The sequence below is a fragment of the Harpia harpyja genome, chromosome 18 (genome assembly GCF_026419915.1).
Source record: "Harpia harpyja isolate bHarHar1 chromosome 18, bHarHar1 primary haplotype, whole genome shotgun sequence".
Lineage (NCBI taxonomy): Eukaryota > Metazoa > Chordata > Aves > Accipitriformes > Accipitridae > Harpia > Harpia harpyja.
Window position 1 is genome coordinate 26539122 of NC_068957.1, and position 18881 is coordinate 26558002.

At 42.7% G+C, this 18881-nt stretch overlaps 1 protein-coding gene and 1 long non-coding RNA gene across 7 annotated transcripts in view; one reads left to right on the plus strand and one right to left on the minus strand.

The window, feature by feature from the left end:
- Positions 1-18881, minus strand: part of LOC128153810 (uncharacterized) — a 275250-nt gene that overhangs the window by 198325 nt on the left and 58044 nt on the right. The gene's annotated exons all lie outside the window — the stretch shown is intronic.
- The window catches only part of LAS1L (LAS1 like ribosome biogenesis factor), a 41601-nt gene continuing 22808 nt past the window's right edge, over positions 89-18881 (plus strand). For 4 of the 6 annotated variants that reach the window (XR_008239104.1, XR_008239107.1, XM_052813578.1 and 1 more), the window contains exons 1-9: positions 89-300; positions 1011-1136; positions 1325-1394; positions 2585-2666; positions 3689-3880; positions 5810-5856; positions 8678-8787; positions 17056-17141; positions 18125-18340. Coding sequence is in view for 2 of the 6 variants with exons in the window: in XM_052813578.1 (XP_052669538.1) it covers positions 104-300; positions 1011-1136; positions 1325-1394; positions 2585-2666; positions 3689-3880; positions 5810-5856; positions 8678-8787; positions 17056-17141; positions 18125-18340 (1126 nt within the window). In the remaining 4 variants the exon portion in view is untranslated. Of the gene's footprint in view, positions 301-746; positions 798-1010; positions 1137-1324; positions 1395-2584; positions 2667-3688; positions 3881-5809; positions 5857-8677; positions 8788-17055; positions 17142-18124; positions 18341-18881 lie in introns of those variants that run through there. The other 2 variants (XR_008239105.1, XR_008239106.1) reach the window with 2 other exon arrangements.

Here is an 18881-nt window from a genome sequence, read left to right on the forward strand (position 1 = left end):
GCCCCCGCTGGCCCACGACACCCCGCAGCCGCCAGCCCCCGCCGCGGAAGCGGCCCCCGCGCAGGCTCGGCGCGGTGGGCGGGGCGCAGGGAGCGGCGGTGGAATGGCGGGCGGCGCGGAGCTGGCGTGGCGCCGCGGGCGGCGGTGCCTGTCCCCGGCCCGCAAGCGGCTCAGGCCGCTGCGGACTGTGGTGGCGTGGAGGGGCAGGGCGGAGTGGGACCAGGTGATGGTGGGGCTGTACTGCGGGGACAGCCGGCTGCAGCAGGAAGCGCTGGACCGGGTCTCGGCCTGGAAGAGTCGGTACGGGCCGCGCACCGCGGGCAGGGAGCGCGCCGCAGCCTTGCGGGGCCGGCGCTGCCTTCTAGGCTGCCGCCTTCGTCCCTGGAGCAGCCCTGCCGGCCCTCCGCCCCGGGCTGCTCCTGACGCCCTCTCTCGCGGGCCCGTAGGGCGCCCGGGACCCGGCCGCAGCACCCCCCGCCCCCAGCGCTGCTCCGCGGCCGGGGTTGTGTATGCAGCCCGTCGGTGCTGTCGGGCGGGCAGCTCCGTCTTGCGGGGCGCCTTCTTCACGCAGTGGGCTTCGGGCATGTAGCTTATGCCAGACGTAGGCCGGCCCCATGGGCCTCAGGGGAGGCAGAAGCCCTGCGTGCCCGCGGGTTCACTGGCTGGTTTCTCAAGGCAGAGTGCTGTAGTGAGGTATCCAAGGCCTCCAGATCGCCTCCTCCTGTTTGCGTTGCCCCTGCTGCAACAAGACCAGTCTAGGTATGGCATCTTGTATTGGGTATGTGCTGAGCATATCGGTAAGTACCCCTTTAACATATGCTTAGGAGTAGCCGTGTAATCACTGCTCCATATAAGAGCCTTCTGGAGAGAGCCTTTGATGCTGTCTTTCTGCATGCAGTTTCTCAGGCTGTTGTGTACCAGAGAGCACAAAAAGTAGCCGGAAAGCCACACTTTTTGCAGTAGGAGTGTACTGCTGTGAGACTGCTCACCTGCTTTTCCTTTATCTCCAGGTATGGTCCAAAAATGCCTCTTGCAGTGGATTGCACTGCTGAACTGATTCGTTGCAAGGTCCTGGATTCATCTGGCAGATTGAAGTCGCATGAGCTCATCCTCTCTTATGGGCTGGCTCTTGTAAGGTAGGACTCTGAAGGCCTGTGTGCTGTGAGAGAGAGACCTGGACAGGTAGTAGTATTCAGCTGCCTAATTTCACTTTGCATCTCTGGGACCGCAGAGCTGTAACAGTATCTGGGGGATTTGTCTCTGGGCCTCCACGTTTCTCTGCAGCTCTTGATAGTAATTTATCTTTTCTGTAACCTGCATGCAGGTTTGTCAACTTGATCACAGAAAGGAAGCAGAAAATGGTCAGCATTCCTCTGAGACAATTAGCCAGAGAGGTAAATATTTAATAAGAGTTACTCAATAACTTATGTATATACAGAGAGCATATGTATTGTCTATTAACAATACTGGGTGGAGGGAGTTGTGGGGGGGTCATTCTTTTGTAACCAAAATAATGGATGTAGATGTCAGTTCTTTTCAACTGCAAAGTTCTAAAGAGGCTTGATTTAATTAGATCTAAAACTTTGTTCTTTAAAGTCAGATTAGGAGTAACAAAGGCTGATGGTCACCAAAGCACGTGTAATCAAAAGTCTTGATTTACCTGTAAATAGTCCCACTTGACATGTACATCACACATTTTTGTTTCTTAGCTACTGAGATATGGAAAAAGAGCTAAATATGTAGTTTATAAATTCTAGTCTTTGACAAGCAAGGTTATACATAAAAAGCACTTAATCACATTTGCAGGCATTTTCACCTCATGTCTCTTGTTTGAGGTGAGCTTGTCCACTTCTGTGTGGAGGAGGGAAGGTTCAAGGTATAATTGTAGTAGCAGGACTAACTTGAGTCCTTTTGGTGCCAGCTGCACTAAGCATCATACCTGGGTCTGAACAGCAAGTTTGGAAAGTGAAGAACAGGCAGTATTTGCAACTCTTCTATATATGCAGCCTTGTCTGGGGCCCCTATGTGAGAATGATGGATTGATTTTTTTTTTTTTTCCCCTCCCCCCTGGGTTTTTAAGAAAGGTGCTGCTTCTCACCTTTTAAAACTGATCAAGCTTAAAAATAGAGGTCTTGCATAAAGTTAGTTGTCCTTAGGAAAGTTGGGAAAAATTGTGTGCAACTTAGAGTGTGTATGACTTGAGTATTATATATGATATGATTTGCATCTTTGATATACAAACTGTCATCCAGAATGTTTCATCAGTTTAAATATAATTTAACTGCTTAAATTACACATAGCACCTCTGTCTAAAAAAACATCTGTTGTTGCAAGTAACATTGAAGAACTTAAACTGTACAATACCAAGTTTGTGTGGATCCTAGGCCACAGGAGGAGTGGGATCAGAGAGGAGGGGATTTCAGCCCACCCTTGAAGTGGGAAGATGCGGGACTGCGGTGCAGGAGTGGCCTGGAAGAGGCCATTCCCACCCAGGTAGAGGCTCTCTGCAGCCTTACAGGGCTGCATACAGTCGTGGCGTGATGCAGTGGGAACTGTGGGGTGACGCCCATGGCTGTTCTTCCAGGTAGATATCCCCATCTGGGTTGTGGATCTCCGTCATGAGCTGACCCACGGGAAGCTGCCACGGCTAGCTCTGTGCCGCAAGGGTGAGTGCTGCTGGAGGGCGGCATGGGGAGGGCCTGGCCTGAGGCGCGCGTGGGGTGGCAATGCCAGTGTTGCAGGCCCTGAGAGGAGCACCCCTCCCTCAATTTTGGGGCGCTGCAGGGCAGGCAGCGGGCTCGTCCTGGCAGGGAGAGTTGTGATGTGAGACACTGGGAGGGTTTGCTGCTGCCCTGTGGGGCTAGCTGAACTGTGTCTGGTGGCTCCAGGCTGTGGTGCACCACAGGGCAGGTGTTCAGAGACTTTCTCCTTCCCCTGAAAAAAATACTGGAAACAGTAGCTCGGTCCTCTTGCTTCTTTACAGCACAGGAAGTTCATCTCGGGGAAAGAGGTAAATGCTTTTCCTGATGGGTTAGAGATACCTGAGACTCTTAAAAAATCCCATTTAGGGAGAAATGCAGTAGGTACTGCAAGCCTGAATGAATGACCAGCTTATGGCGTTTGAAGGGATTCCCGAGAATTTTGGGTTAAGCACTGAGGAGCCAGTTAAATAACCTTCAGCAGGGTCCTTAAACTGAGTTGGGTAGTGAAATAGTGACGGGAGAAAAGGGGTTTTCTTCCATTCTATCTAATGTATGCCTAGTGTAGTCTCTGCACAAAAAATTATTGTTATAGACACTGTGTTCGTCATGGTGGTTCTAAAGAATTGACTCATTTTCTCATCAGAACGCCACTGCTGGGACTTAGTTTCTGCTTAAATTTGGCCTAGCTTGGGCGAGGTGTAGCGCTGTAGCAGTGTCCAATCTTTTTTGTTGCCAAAAAGACAGTGGGTGGGTGTTATCAGGCCTGTGATACTGGGTTGTGGGGTTTTTTTGTTGTGTTTTTTGTTGTTTCTTTTTTTAAAACTCGTTCACCAGCAATGCAGTTGTATGTGGTTTCAGGGTTGGTAACTTGTTAACAGCATCTCTTTCACAATGCAAGCCAGCAATGTGCCACCTTTTTTCTTTTTTTTTTTTCCAATAACAAAGAAAACCTCACTGAGAAGAGAATGTTTTCTGTTCTCCCTTAGGTTGTGATGTTGTGCTGGAGTGGCTACGCAAGACCTATTGGAGCCGTCAGCTGGGCAATAACTTGTGTGAAGAAAGTGAGGATGAGGAAGAGGAGCAGGAAGGGGTGGAAGCAAATGCAGAGCTGGACAATGATGCGTGGGAGATTCGAACTCCACAGCATGAGGCCTGTCAGAAACACAAGGAATTTCATGGTAGGTCTCCCTGGAACAACGACAGATACAAGGATTAGATATGTCCCATGCTAGAGGAAGCAGTTTAAAGGTGTCATCTTCTAGCCCTGACAATGCATAAAGATTCAGCTCAGGTTTTGGGATTCCTCTTTGGGCCTTGGTGGATTCTTGGGGTGACTGACCTTTTTGGTATTAGCTCACTGAATTTGTAGCATAAAATCTTTTACTTCTATTGAATATACAGTATCCTAAATCAGTAGCAACAGTTACACTGGGATGGTTTAGGACCAAATATTGTAAAAATTAGTTGTAGTGTCTTGACAGCCACAGTTTTGGTATTGCGGCTGCTACTGACAAATAAGGCTATGGTCCTTTTATAGCCCTCAAAACTCTGTAGATTCATAACTTGAGCAAGAGCAGGATAAAGGCAGTTCAGTCAGTTTCAAAATACTTCACATGCAGACAGAAAAATCACTAGCTGCTAGTAGCATTTTTAAAAAAAAAAAAAAAACACAGGTAACTCAGTCTCTCAGCCTGGACATAACCTAAGATACAAAGTGCAAAACAATGAAAAAACTTTGGTAAACTATTCCAGTGGTTGCTTTTCTATCACCAGAAGTCTTTGAAACCCAAATAAGGAGCTTTTCTCAAAGTGGATTTCTAGTTTGAATGACTTATTGGAGGAAGTGGGAGTTCAGATTAGATGGCTGGTGTGCGAGTTTGAGGCATGTGAGGTATCAAACAGTACCTCAAACAGTAAAACCAAATTAGTCAGAATTTTTTCTGGCAAAACATGGCATGCTTATGGGGAGTAACTCATCCAACAGATTACAGCAGCCCAATCCAAGGACCAGAGAGTGTGCAGAAATGCTGAAGTGACCCTTATTGCTCCCTGGAAGGTCACACTAGGTGACTATAATGATCTTTCTGGCTTTAGTTTCTATGGATTTGTTGCAAGTCTTTTCTAGATTCCTTTGTCACAGAGTCATACATAGATACAGTAGCTGTGATCCAGAAAATACTAGCTAATTTGTTGTGCACTTTGAGCTTAATACAGAATTTATTAGAACGATCCAAACTTAGAGGCAGTACTAAACTTTGGAATGCAGCAGCACTTGCCACTTTTCTTGTCAGAGAGTTATGTCTGGGCTTCTGTCTGACTTCATGCTGGATGAGATCCAAGCATGTGCTATTCCTTCCGCTTCCTGGCTACCCTAAAAAAAAAAAAGAACAGCCCACCCCCAGTTGCTGAAAGAGAGAACCACAGAATGATACAGTAGATTCTGTGATTTATATGTCCAGAGTAATGGAATGGCAATGGTATACAAGTGCTACAGTTCAAATGCATCTGAAGTTTTATCTAGCTGAGACTGGGTGGTGGGCATCCTGATAGCAGGTGACAATGACACCTGAGTGGTGAAGTGTTTTGAAGGATGGTGCTATGTCAGGTATGGTAAAAGCGATACACAGATAGAGAAAGGATGTTTCTTGTAGATGGTAAAGTTTAGTAAAGTCCAATAAGGATATGGTTGGTTTGAGAATAGCCACAGTGCTGTTGCAATAGATTTAAAATGCAAGTATAAGGAATACAAATATGCATCAGAACAGAACATCAAATAGGAATCAGAACAATTTCTTCCTAAACTGATCTATTTAGGGATTTTTTTTGAGGTGTCTGGATTTATCCAACTTGCCTGTCTGTGGGCACTGTTAGTGATCAAATACTGAACTCCTGGTTCAACACCACTTGATAAAATTTATGTTGCTGGAAAAGTCTGGGAGCTGTAGGAGTCTTCAGAGTGTTGTCTGAATTGGAATTTGTGACTTCATTTGACTTAAGTCTTCCTTGAGTGTATACTCAGCAGAACTAAGCAGCTTGCCCAGATGCAAAATTCCTTTATATGGTTGATCCATTCCTTGTTTAAACTATGTATTTATGTTTATTTCTAGAGAAAGTCAGAGATGTGCTGATATCCTACAAGAATGAGCAGTTTCGGGTAAGTGCAGTCTGATCGTTAGCATTTTTAGTTCTTCTCATTTCCTGCTCGGGGCAGTAAGTCTTCTCTTCATTTTTGCCCAAAATGAAGAACTGGTGCTCTTGGCCAGGCCTCATCTGAAATACCTGGGTGCTAGCATGACTAAGTTGCTGTGCCAGGAGTTTATTTCACATAACTGCAGGGATCCCTTTTTTCTCCCTGTAGCGTCCTCCCACAGTTAGAATCTGTCCAGAAGCGTCAGTGATACAGAAGTGGTATTTGTATTAGTGCTGCAGAGGTGACAGTACACCGGTGTCCAAGTGCTACCAATGCTTGCCAGGTTGTGTACTCTTTCCTAAAGTAGTGCTGCTGTCTAGTGTGTAGCCCACAGGGGTCCCGTAACTGCTGCATGTGCAGTGAGAGACTTGGTTAGTTCGTTGTTCAGATGTCTATCCTAGTCTTATCATACATGGCTTACCAAAGTAAAGCTTCACTGCAGAGAACAAGCAATTTGAGCTGTGATGATTTCTAATGCGAACACTTTGTTCATGTTTATAAATGAGATGTGTACTTGTTGGACATCCCAAGTCTTCCTTGTCCAGGTGGATAGTGCTCAGTTTGTTTTCGTTCATCCTAGTGTCTCTGGAAGTTGAGACCTGTCATTCAGAAGTCACTAGCCCATGTTTTCTGTCATCCATTGTATATTTTTGCAGTCGCCCCGTGGCTGAGGTGCTGCAGTTCAGGTTTGTGAATAATTTGCTCCAGAACTCTCTCTCTGCTCAGCTTCCCCTTCTTAATAATGGGGTAGTTCTTAAGATGTGGTGAGAGCTGGGTTACAGACTCTGTAAAATGTCTTTCGATACGACCTCACCAACACACTGTTGTTATTGGGGAGCTGTTCTCACTTTTATTTTGATTAATATCATTAGGGGCTAAAGGAGAAAGTGTGCTAATATTCAGGTGAAGTGTAGACTTAATCAGCAATGAGAACTAGGGTCAGGAATTTTATTGAAAATTGACATCTAGTTTCCTTTGTTGTCTTGGTTTTGGAGTATAGAGGTGATCCTCTTTTGTTCATCCTTCCCTTTCTGTAGTTGGTACTGGCTTATTTTGTACGTTTTGCTTTGCATCGTAAAGGAGAAAAATTGATTTGTGAGTGACCTCTTAACATATTAACAGAACAGAGGGGAGTATTTCAAGCTGAATAGGAAAATGCAACTTCAAAGTTTAAACTGGCCAGGGTTGAATGGGGGAAAGGAGTAGTCAGTCAATTGCTAAAGAGTAATTTCAAAACTTTTGTTTCGAAGCTCATGTGAAAATCTCCTTATCCTGTCAAAATGGTGTAAAAACAGGCGGAAGAGTAAACTGTGTTATACGCCTCAGTTTAATTGAATGCTGCATACTGTGCTTTTGAAATTTCTCTGTTCACCCTGTAAGGCTGCCTTTCTTGTTGAATAATTTCCAGTGGTGCAGTTCTAATTCTGTCAGCTGTGATGAAATACAGCTGAATTGTGAAAAATTAATGCTCTGTAGATCCATGTGTTGTGGATATAGCTTCTTTTAATATATCATTTTTGCCACTCTGAGGCACATTGAGTAAGGGTGGGCAAAGGGCTTGCCGAGAATAAGAAGAGTGGTACAGTGTCTTTGCTACTCTCCCTGCAGGGAGACAGCGCTGTGAGTCTCCCTGCATAAATGTATGGTCTGTCTTTAATCTCTTTCATGTAAGAAGGAGAACCACTTATACTTAAGTCATCTTTATAACAGTGTAACTGTACGCTCTCTGATCCAGATACTTCTCTAGCTATTTTGTTAACTACTTAGTATACTTAAAAGTTTATGTAAATCTGTAAGGTGTACACTAGGCCAAAATAAACTCTGTCATGGGGGCTGTGTACTTTGTTGTCTGATTGTTCCTATGGGTAGGCTGGAGGTTCTTTAGTCACTTTAGGTCATGTCTTTATACTTGATTTGTCATCTGAAGTATCTTTTGCATGCAGTGTAGCTTTGCATATATAGGTTAAGAGAGCTAATAACAGTCCTGAAAATGACGCCTTGGTTTTCCAGTCTCATTTTACATTGCATTCCTACCTGGCAGGAAAAATAATTTCTTCCTTTCTCTCAGTAGTTATTGTCTTCCAAAAAGAATCTGCTAGATACTTGTTGGTGATGTAACATGCTTCATGCTGATATTTTATCAAAGGTGGTGATGGTAGAATTGCCACTTGGGTAGGTTGTGAGCGTAAGTAGAAGGCGTGTCTTACCTTGCTGGACAGACTCAGGTAAGGTATATATCAAACCAAGAAATAACTAACTTTCAGAGGAGTACTAACCTCCAGTATTCTCTCTTCCATTCTTGGTATAACCTGGTAGTCTGTTTTGTGTATTGCTCCTGCTCATCAGATGCTCTCAGGTGATTACAGGTTGCCTAGATGGCTGTGTTGATTTGACATTTTGATCTACTGTATGTGTAATATGACTGGCAAACCCTTGTCCTGAGTAGGCAAGCTCATCCCCCACCCCACGTGTGGAGTTAATGATTCAAAATGAGTCTGTCCTGATTTGTGCTGAAGTCAGGGAGAGCAAGGTTTACAACCAGAATGAGGATGCCAGGACTGTGACTCCTTGGTGCTGCTGCCTTTTTAATTCAGGCATTTTCCAAGTATGACATGGCTTATATTAATTTTTAATATACCCCTAGGAAGGGGAACTTTTATGAGTTTTTTTTTAAGTACTGTTGATGAAGTACATATGGCATGTGCATTTTCTCTTCATAGCAATGCCTTTCTCTTCACTATTAGAGCGTATTTTCTGTTAATGCTTGGATTTTTCCTTCACTCAGGTTATGCAGACTGTGCAGTCTGTTTCAAAATCTCGAGAACTGTGGTCCGACTCCTCTTCAGAAGTGGACTGGATTTTGGCTCAGATCAAAGACCTGATGCAAGAGAACAGGTACATCTCTGATAAGGAACTGAGGTGGAAGGTACAGTGCAGAGCTGGGCCTATAGACCTGTTGCACTACATTTTCACTGTGTTGTTCAGCTGATCATGGAGAAAGCAATTGGTTGATTTCCTCAACATTTTTTAGGATTGAGTTGTTAATCTCTGTTAATGAGTAATGTTTCCTGTGCCAGATGGTCTCCAAGTTGTTGTCCCTGACTCAGCTATGCTGGCCCCAAGGCATGTCAGCATCTTCAGTGTCTTCAAAAGCTCTCCCAACAACCTTGCGTAGACTTTGATTTCACAGTAACCTTTAGAATTCTTCAAAATTGCAGGGCAATACTTGGCCTCTTCTATACTTTCTATTACTACAGGGCCTCTAGGGCCCAGTGTGTTGAGACTTTATTATTACTACATAAATTTGCTTGAAGATCTTGTCCGGCTCTGAGAAACGTTATCAGTGTAACTCTGTAGAGGGGCGAGAGTATCACGTTACAGATACGAGCTATAACTCCTGATGTTTTGAATATAAATATATATGCCATAGAAGCTGGTGATTAGTTTAAGAGGTTATGAGGTGTTGTGCCAGAAGAAAACCCTGAAGAAGAGACTTGCACCTTAGTGGCATTGCCCATCGGTTGCTGAGCATGGAGTAATGAGCAAGTAGGCATGAACATTCTGTAATGAGAAGCATAACTTACTAAACATGGGACTTCTGTATCACTTAAACTGTCTGTTGCTAGATGTTGGAAGGTACTAGTGGAAGCAAGCCATTGTACCTACCTGTGATTCTGATAATCTCTCCCTAAGCATCCTCTGTTAGCCACTATCAGAACACGAATGGACCAAGTGCAGCTGCTTTTATATATAAATAGCTATTTGAACCTGGCATCAGCTACATGGTAGAGGGGAAACAGGCTGCCACAGTACAAAACAAGGATTTTGAAAGGTTTAAGTGAAAGCAATAGACTTCATCTTATGTGAAATGGGTTTTGCAGGGAACGTTCAGGCAAGAGTTGTAATGCGTTGGTAACAGGTAAAAGATCATAGGAAGTCCCTTTCCACACAGGAAAATTGAATTAGTGAAGATCTTAAGGTGATGATCTGTTTGGGGTCTTTCTAATGCTGCCTTGTTGGCATGCTCTCCTATTAGTTTATGTCTGTGCAAAACTTAGTTTTCATAACAGTACTGTCCTATAAGTATATGATCAAAACAAGTACTTAATTTGGAAAATACTGTGCTTTTGATTTGCTTGCTGTGCACTGATTCTGCAAAACATGCTTGTGGTATCCCATGAAAGCGTGCTAAATCACATTCTAGCAGTTATTTGTCATCATCTTTATACGAACCACCTGTTGCATCAGGTCTTGCTATTTGCCCTGTGCAGCTGCACAAAGTACATTCAACCCTGATTGTGTGGATTTCCAAAAGAATCAAGAATCTCCTTCATCTATCAAATTAAATCTTCCCCCAGAATACTCAAACTTAGAATTTAGATGCTAGTGACTGTATCTGTGGCCTTTGAGGCACCGGTGTTTCAAAGTTGTTGTCCTCATCAAGCTGCGAAATACCATGTGCTGGGGGGTGAAGTGGGGAGTTGGGGCAGCTTCATTTTTTTATACCCTTGGAACTGATGGCATATTTGAGAATACAAACACCTGGAATACCTAGCCATTTCCAAGCGCTCTGCAATGCTTTTTCTTTACTACTAACACAACCAAACCATGCTAACGTTTTTCCATTTAAATAAATAATCTCAAGTTTCTATCTTAAGCACATCACACTATATCTTTATATATTTCATGGGTGATTTTCAGAAGTCTTTAGGCTGAATTGACCATCTCAGCAGTGCCTAAACTGTTAAAATGGACAGCAAGTGAGTAGGATGGGATTCTGAGGCAGGGCTGTCGATTAAACCTTGCATACTGTGCCTGACTCTGTACTAGCTGGGGGGTGGGTATGTGGGGAAGGGCAGCCTCTTTGGAGATCTGTTCAGTTAAAAGATTATGGCACATGATGTGTTTTATAACATATGATCCTAATATGGAGCCACTGCTGACCCAGGAGTGTGCAGTAAAAAGGGGAATCTCTAGTCTCTCTTTGGAAGTAGTAACTTTAAAACAAACAAAACCCCAAACTCCCTAATGTCAATAGTCAGTCTTCTTCTTTGCAGAGGACTGAATGTCTCCAGAGCACTTCCCAACTCTGGGATACTGCTAGTAGTCTGACTTGAAGTGGTGCTTGTGTACAGCATCAACAGTTATCACAGCTTGTCATAATTAGCTTTTCTGCTGATAAGCTTGGTTATGTTTTTCCCATTGCTTCTGATGGGTGCTCCTGAGCAAATAGCAAATACTCCAAGAGCAGCATAATGGAGGGAGCCTGCGTAGGCCTGCCTGGGGTGTATCTGGCCAGTGGGCAAGTAAGCAAGAGTTTGCTTCCCTGAAATCAGCCTGGCATCTCTGAAACAGTTTAACAGGCTTGAATTCAGGTGTGGCTTTAAGCTGCTTGAACCTGGTTCAGTGGAATGCTGTTCTGTACAGGGTGCTGTCACCAGAATGTGGCAGCCTTTTTTGCATTACTGTTCCTACAGGAAACTCTGGTCTGGCAGATGTAGAGAAGACTTGAAAAGTAACCATCCTGCCCCCAACACCACCTCTAGCTTGGAAGGAATCTGTGCAGTTGTCATGTTTTGTTAGTCCAAAAGTGCCTGTGCATGAATCTTTTCTTCTGAAAAGCTGTTATTGTGGATGAGTAGTTAAGATGCTTCAGTGTTGTTACTGCAATGTGTAGGCTTGTGTCCTTACATGTTGGCGAGTCAAATGGAAGGGTTAGACTACTCCTGTCTTTCAAAAAGATCTACTTGTGGAAATATTTTAGGATAGCTGTAGATTATAAATTAAACATTTAATTCCTGCACAGTGTGTTAGGAATTGCACTGCTTTGCAGTAATTTCTTTAGAAGGTAAAGTGGCAGTAGGATAGAATTGGTTTTACATTCTTCCTTCTTCAGGTGTATGTGATAGCATGAATTACAGGGCAGCAATTAATTGGTGTGCTTAGGAGGTGCTGCTTCCAAAATTAAAGCAGTTTTAAAAGTTTGTCATCTATCTGGGAAAGTCCTAGAACTAGGTGGCACATCTTAGGAGCCTGATTTCATTTCCAGCTTTCACTGGCAGTTTTCCAAGAGCTTTGTTTGGAATTCCAGCCCAGTAACTTAGGTAAGGGTATGAAACTCAGGTGCTATGTGTGGCCTAAAGAAACTTCAAAGATAGGGCAAGAATCTGTGAAAAACAGCATCACCGGGTCCTTTGTTCCAACAAAAAAATTTGATGGTATAGTATCTCTAGGGTATCTGTCATTTCTTAAGTAATCTGGCAGTAACGCTTTCATAAGAACTTTGTCTTCACTGCATTATGCTACATTAAATAAGGCTTTTTTGATAGTTCCCTTAAGCCCAGGCTTCAAATAAGACAAAGAAGACAGAGAGGAGGAATCTGATTTCTGTGACTATAAAAATACTTTTTTTTTTTTTGTCTTGTGGGTTTTGTTTCTGTTAGCTGTTTCATGGTGTCCTGAGTGACTCCTAATGATCAGGCAACTTCAATAAAATAGCTGCTCTGATATGCAGGGAAATCCCCCACTTACAGCAGCCCAGGATGGGGGACTCTTTCACAACTCACAGCTTGCAAAACTAGCAAAGACCAAAACCCTTCAGTAGTGATGGTACTGCAGAGAGATTTTGCAATTGCATTTAACTGCCTTGTGTGCTCACTGTTCGGAGAGAAGTTTTGGCAAGAATCTTTGTATGTGCGCGCCTCTGTGTGCGCGCGCGCGCGTGTGTGTGTCTCTATTATTCCCGGTAAGTTTTGGTTCCACAATTCCAGACTTCGGACCGAACTTGTGGAAAGGAAACATACGTGTTTCTAGATCAGATCAGCTTTGGCAGTGAGTTTCCAACCCTTATTCCTTTTACTTTACAGGCTCTCTCTCCACTCCTTTTGCTTCTTTAAGCAGTATTAGCTCCAGAAAGCCCCAGGAACTGGGTGTCAGGCTACATACTGCTAGTTTTGGTACTTTTCTGTATTTTCCTGCTCTTGTCAACAATAGATGTCAGATAGGCCACTGCTGTAATGAAGCATTTTCCTTGATTTGTGCAGAGTGGTTTGACTATGTTCACACGTGGGCTTATTCCGGGGAGCTGGCAGAGCCTAAGTAGGGAGGGGGCGTGTGTTACAGGAGAATGTGGAAGTCTGGTCACTCAGCTTATTATTTCTCCCAGTAAGTTTCTCATTCCTTTATCAGGAGATAAAGAGAGAAGTGGGACAGGGGACTTGATTGACACCTTTCTTCAAAACCGAATAGGTGACCCTTAACCTTTACCACCTTCATTCTAGCTAGCACAACTGGAAACCCAGTGCTGAGCATGGCTCTGGTGCTGGGTGCCGCTGGGGGTGGTGTTAGTTTCCAGGCCTCTGGGCAAGATCCAGTCGTGCATCACGTGGTAGCTCTGCATGGGTTTTGTTGCACTTCTGCAAAGCTCTCTGTGAAGTACCTGAAGTAATAATGATGTAATGGGAATGTTTCACCAGAGTGACAATGCGGGCTCAGCTCCACAGTTGTGGAATGTGAGGCAGCAGCCATTGGAAACAGATTTTAGCAGGGTATTGAGGTACAGTCATTTTCTGTTGACTGTTGTCGTACCAAAGAGCTACTTTATCCATTCTCAATCTCCGGTTTTGGTTCAAGCAATGTAGGCCAGGTGCTGCCATGCTTCCCCTTATTTAAGCCTTCTTTATGCGTACTTTCCCCATTTTAATCCTGCAGGCTGAAAATGATTTACTTGAAAATCAATTTAAGACTTAAAAATAATAAAAATTCACATCTTGAACCTTGCTGGAGTGTCCTCTCTGCAGACCGGCTATTTAAAACAAACCTACAAGCATACAGTTGCTGGGTTTTTTTTTCCTTTTTCTTTTTCCCCACAGCAAGATCATGTATATGGTATAGCAAAGGCTGGAACTAGCACTGCAGTGAGATTGCTACCTTCACTACGCTTTTAAAAACACCTGACTTTGTGTCAAAGTTGAGCTGGGAGGGAGGGGAAAAGCAAGAAAATCCCACTAACCACTTGTCTCTTGCCATCTTCTTGGCAACCTGCTGATGGAACCATGATGACTATTCAGGAATTTTTGGAGTTTGCTTCCTGCAGCCAGGTCTCAAAACCCAACTTGCCCTGTTCTCCTGTCTGGATCCTTAAGGGAGAATCTTGATAGCATACAGTTACTTGTTTTGCAACATGCAGGTGGCTTAAGAAAGAATCCTATTCCAGGCCTTTACATTGTTTAACATTAGAAAGTTGCTTGAATAATACAGTTTTGCTTGAGAGAGAAAATCATTTTTCAGTTAATCTGTGTTTTCTGCTGAAGCTCTCCTCGATTGGAAGATTTCCACGCTGTTGCTCATTTCAGAGTAATAACAGGACAAAGGCCACATTGCATCTGAACAAGTGCTACACTAGGCTACGTATAACAAGTGTCCTTATGGACAAATGCTAAATCCCAGTAAGAACCAAGTTGAGCTGGCTGAGCATGGTGAACAGTCAGGCAAATCACAAGTACATTGGTATTGTGGAGGGGGAGACAGAGGTGAGTTGGAAGCCTCAGAACGGTAGAGCAAACTCTTGGATTTAGCACTCCTGTATTTCATCCTTGAGTGCCTACTTCATCTCATGCTATTTTTATTCCAGCATCCAGAAGCAACTTTTAAAGAACACAAGCTGTTGTATTTATAGTTAATGGAAGGCTGTGCCTATATCCAGCATTTTAGAACCACCTACACATTTTCTCTGAGAGCCCAAAATGGATTCATACATGTACCTTCTACTTCTGTTTATTAATAATAGCATGTTAACTGTATTGAAAATGAGACCCTATCACACTCTGGTTTCTATTAGTCTTTATATAACAACATAAATACAGTGATACGGCATGGGGTTTCTCTTAAGTGCAGATTTATCTTTAGAGGCAATTCTCCATTAAATGTTCTTATGTGAATGGTCACAGATTCTCTTACTTCTTCAGAAACTCAATAAAAGCTCTATCTTCTGTAGCCCTTGCTACCAGTCCATTCTGCACCATGATATTTGTTTGAGAAGATGAATAGTACTATGCTACCAAAGCAGCAATGAGTGTGCAAGTACTTATAATCAAGTCACTCTTTTACTGAAAAAACCAAAGAAACTCCACAAGCTTTAGACATATGTTTGTGTGTAGATGTTTATGTAAGTGAACACAGAGGTTCCTAGAAGTTGTTTTTGAATACCATTGTGGTAATTGCTTCTGCTTTGCTTCATATCTGTCCTGAAACACTGTGACTCTTTACTCTTTCAGTCACATAGTCTGTCATGTATGGCCTCTGTCTTAAGTTTTCTGAAGGACTGACTAATGGTACTTCCCTTCTCGGCTGAAGACAGGGTTCTTCGTGCAGTCTTCTATGTATTTCTGAAGGTGCTTAATTTAAGGACTCAGCTTCTTGCTTTCAGTTAAGAGAGAATTTTTTTTTTTAGGCCACTTATGGAAGATAGACCATGTGGGAGGGGTGAAGGCTGGCACGGAATGCATTGGCAAGGTTGTGACTTCATTAGGTTCAGAGGCTTGGATTATGGACTCAGAGATAACAGAGTTTATGAGTTCTTTTGAATATGTCAAGTGACCTATGAAAGTGCTTTTTTAATTTAGAATGCCTATGTAATTCTGAGTAAAGCCTTTCATTCCCCATATCGACATACCCTGTAATTTGGATTGTGGAGGGGGCAGAAGATTCCTTTAGACCTAAAGCAAAATGAGCTAACTGTAAAGGATCCTCCGCTGTCTGTTTCAGAGAACTGACCCAGTGGACCTTTTTTAGTCAGATGTTCTTCTGCTTAAATGGTTCTCTACTGAAACTGCCATCTGCATGGAGATGTCCTTAATAGTTGTGATGATCAGTCATTGCATGTAGGAATAATGGTAATTATGCCGGAATAGTTTCCAGAGAAGAGGATTGAAACTGGATTTTGTTTCTAGAAACAAATTACATTCTACCACTTGTCTTCTGATCTCCCACTACATCATTTACTTATGACAAAGTGGTCTAGCGCTTGTGTGTGTTGTTTCTGCACTCTGAGATCTTCAGCTGCTGTTTGTATTTATAAAAATCCTGTGTCGGATCCAAGTCGTGCCTGGATGTTTAAATTTGGAAGTCACCCCTATTGTTTTCTCCTATTGGAGAAGACAAATTTTCTTGTCCATACCATACCAAAATATGCCATGTTTGGCATGGGTACTACCATTCCAAGTCAAATGAATCTGATAGCAAAAGCAGTTGTTTCTGTGGAATTTATTCAGTGTTTGAAAATAGTCATCTTGATTTTTATTCTGAGAAGTGTTTATTTTAGTGCTGTATCTTTGCATGGATAGAGAAGCTAATGGATAGAAGCGTGAACAGAATAACTCAAGAGAATCCCATGGCTGGATATTGGGGTAGTTGTGGGAATTTTACTTCTGTCCCTTTTGCTGTATTTTACCTTCAAGCATCAGTTCAGCCTACCTATGTGGGTCTCCTCAGTCTTCCACTTGCATTAAGCCAGCCTAATAGGAGATGAAGTGGTCCTTGAGCTGGGCCATTCAGTGCTGTCAGACTATCTGAAGTTTGCAGGATAGCTATAATGGTAGGAGACATCCAAAAAAGAGCTGTAGGTACTGTAAGGAAGAGCCGTTGTGGCCCTGCTGCAACTTATCTGCTGAACAGCTGTGTGAATTGCACCTTAAGGTGTGCCTTGCCAGGAAGTCAACGAGGTTGGCTTTTCCCCTGAAATTTAACCTAGCTCTGTGGGTCAGAGGTCCTCAAATCTTGGCTGGCCTGCTGGCAGAAGACTTGAATTATACTGCAAACCATAGGTATTTCAGTATGATAAATGTTCCTGTGCTTTTGATATGTTTATGACAAATGTTCCTGTGCTTTTGAAATACCAAGATACTTGCCTCTGCAACTCAAGCAGAAATGTTTCTTTCAAGGTTCTGGTTCTGTTCCAGTTAGCACAACCACCTGTTCCCTCCAAGTCTAGTGGGATATACCCAGCCCAAAACTGGCACACAATTTTAGGGCCTTACAACAAGCTACATCACCTCCTCATAGTTCCAGGTATTTGGCTCTCAAACTTGTTTCAGAACTGCTGCAAGTGGTGTTTTGATAGGTAAAGGAGTAAGTGGCAATAATAAGACTCTCTGATTGCTCTAGGGAGACAGTGGCTGAAGCTCTTCTCAGTGATGGCTTTCTCATCCCAAAGATGGATTGTCTGAAGATGCTAAATATCAAGTATGAAGGTTAGTGTTTTGGGCACCACATAAGTAAAAAGTCTGTAGCTAGTGTTATGTCTAAGTCTGTTCTTTTTTTCTCATTATATTGAAATCTATAATTCTTTGCATGTTTTTCATATATCCGGGTCCTTAAACATCTTTTGACCTGTTCTCCAGACCGCTTTATGGCCATGCTTAGCTATTGCTTTTGCATGAATCTCTTACCATGGAAGGATAGCTCTTCAGCACTGAATGCTGCCTGGCCAAAACATCTTTTGAAGGTTGCATCTCTGCCCTTATCTGCAGTAGTTAATGGACTTCATGGACTCCCACTAGTTTCTTTTCTACATTGAAGTTTTGAAGCAAATCTAAATGGGGTTTTTTTGAGCCTTATTCACCAGTTGCATTTAGTTCCATGCTGCTGCCCATAAGTGGGGAGTTGCATGGATTTTCTGCAAGAGAATTAAGTACCTAGAGGCAATGAAAATTAGTAATTTGTGTATTTCCCTGGGACCTCTTGGAAACACCAGCCAAAGAACTTTCCAAGAAAGATCCTCAAATTTCTGTGACTATATTACAGTAGGAAAAATTTATGAGCTTTTTGATTCTGTGTTGTTTTGCTCAACGTGCCTTCTTTGCAGTATATTTTTAGACAGAATAGCTCTTCATTATGTGTGAAATAAGCTGAAACTGGAAAGGGATTAGCAAAACAGGTAGATTTTCCTGTGGTTTACCATGTGATTAGATCAGGCATTGTATTTTTTGCTTTCATTGAGCTGCTGTGTTAATTATTAATTTGCTGCTTATTTTACTTCCCTAGCATAAGAAAATAACATAAGAAAATAATAGTTCCAGGTTCAGTGAGGATCCTAGGAAGTACCGTGGAACCAGTGATGTCAGAACAAACTACTTTAGTTTGGAAAAAGTGTCACACCTGTGGTTCATGAAAAATTACAAAACAGTGATTTTGGGGTTGTCTTTTTTTTTTTTTTTTTGTCTTCTTATTGCAGCAAATAAAGAGGTATGGCAGTTCAAAATTCCTCAGACATTTTACTGCTTTTGGCAGCCTTTGCTGACAGGCCTCCTTTCCCGAAGTTTTACACAGATCCTAATAGAGAAAATGTTTATGGAGTTGAAGGAATGTTCTGACTCTTCAGAACTGCGGCCTCAGTTCTTGATCAACTGGATTTCTGAGATGCTGACTGGCATTGCCAAAGTAAATGCTGGTGAGTATATCTGGAATTCCTGTGTGTACGAGTCTCTTCTGTACTATTGCAAAAACTGGGAGAGTGGTGTGACCTTTAGATGGAAAGTGCAATAGCCTAATTATTACATTTTTGTCATGTGAAAGTAGAGCTTTTATTGTTGCATTTCTTACACTTTTCAATCTGCAGCTTATGTAAGTCGTGCATTTCTTGTCAATAACAATTTCAATTTTTTGCTAACTTCTCTGCAGTCTCCTCAAGATAGGAAAAGCCAGTCTCTTCCATGAAAAGATCAGGCACTTAAGTGCTATTTTTTCCAGATACTAGTACTTGTAGAAAATGACAGTAGGAGATAACAAATAAAGATGTCATATGCAACCTGTTATGAGTTCGCTGTTCCCTGTTCTTTCCTCACTTAACAGAAGCCTGCCTTTTCAAGATACTGATATAGTCCTGCTGTCCTTTTTTAATCCTATCGTAGGATTTTCATGCCTTCTAAACTTACACAAAAGTAATAAGTAATAATTTGTTTTCTGTTCCTAACTCCTTAGAATTAGCAAAC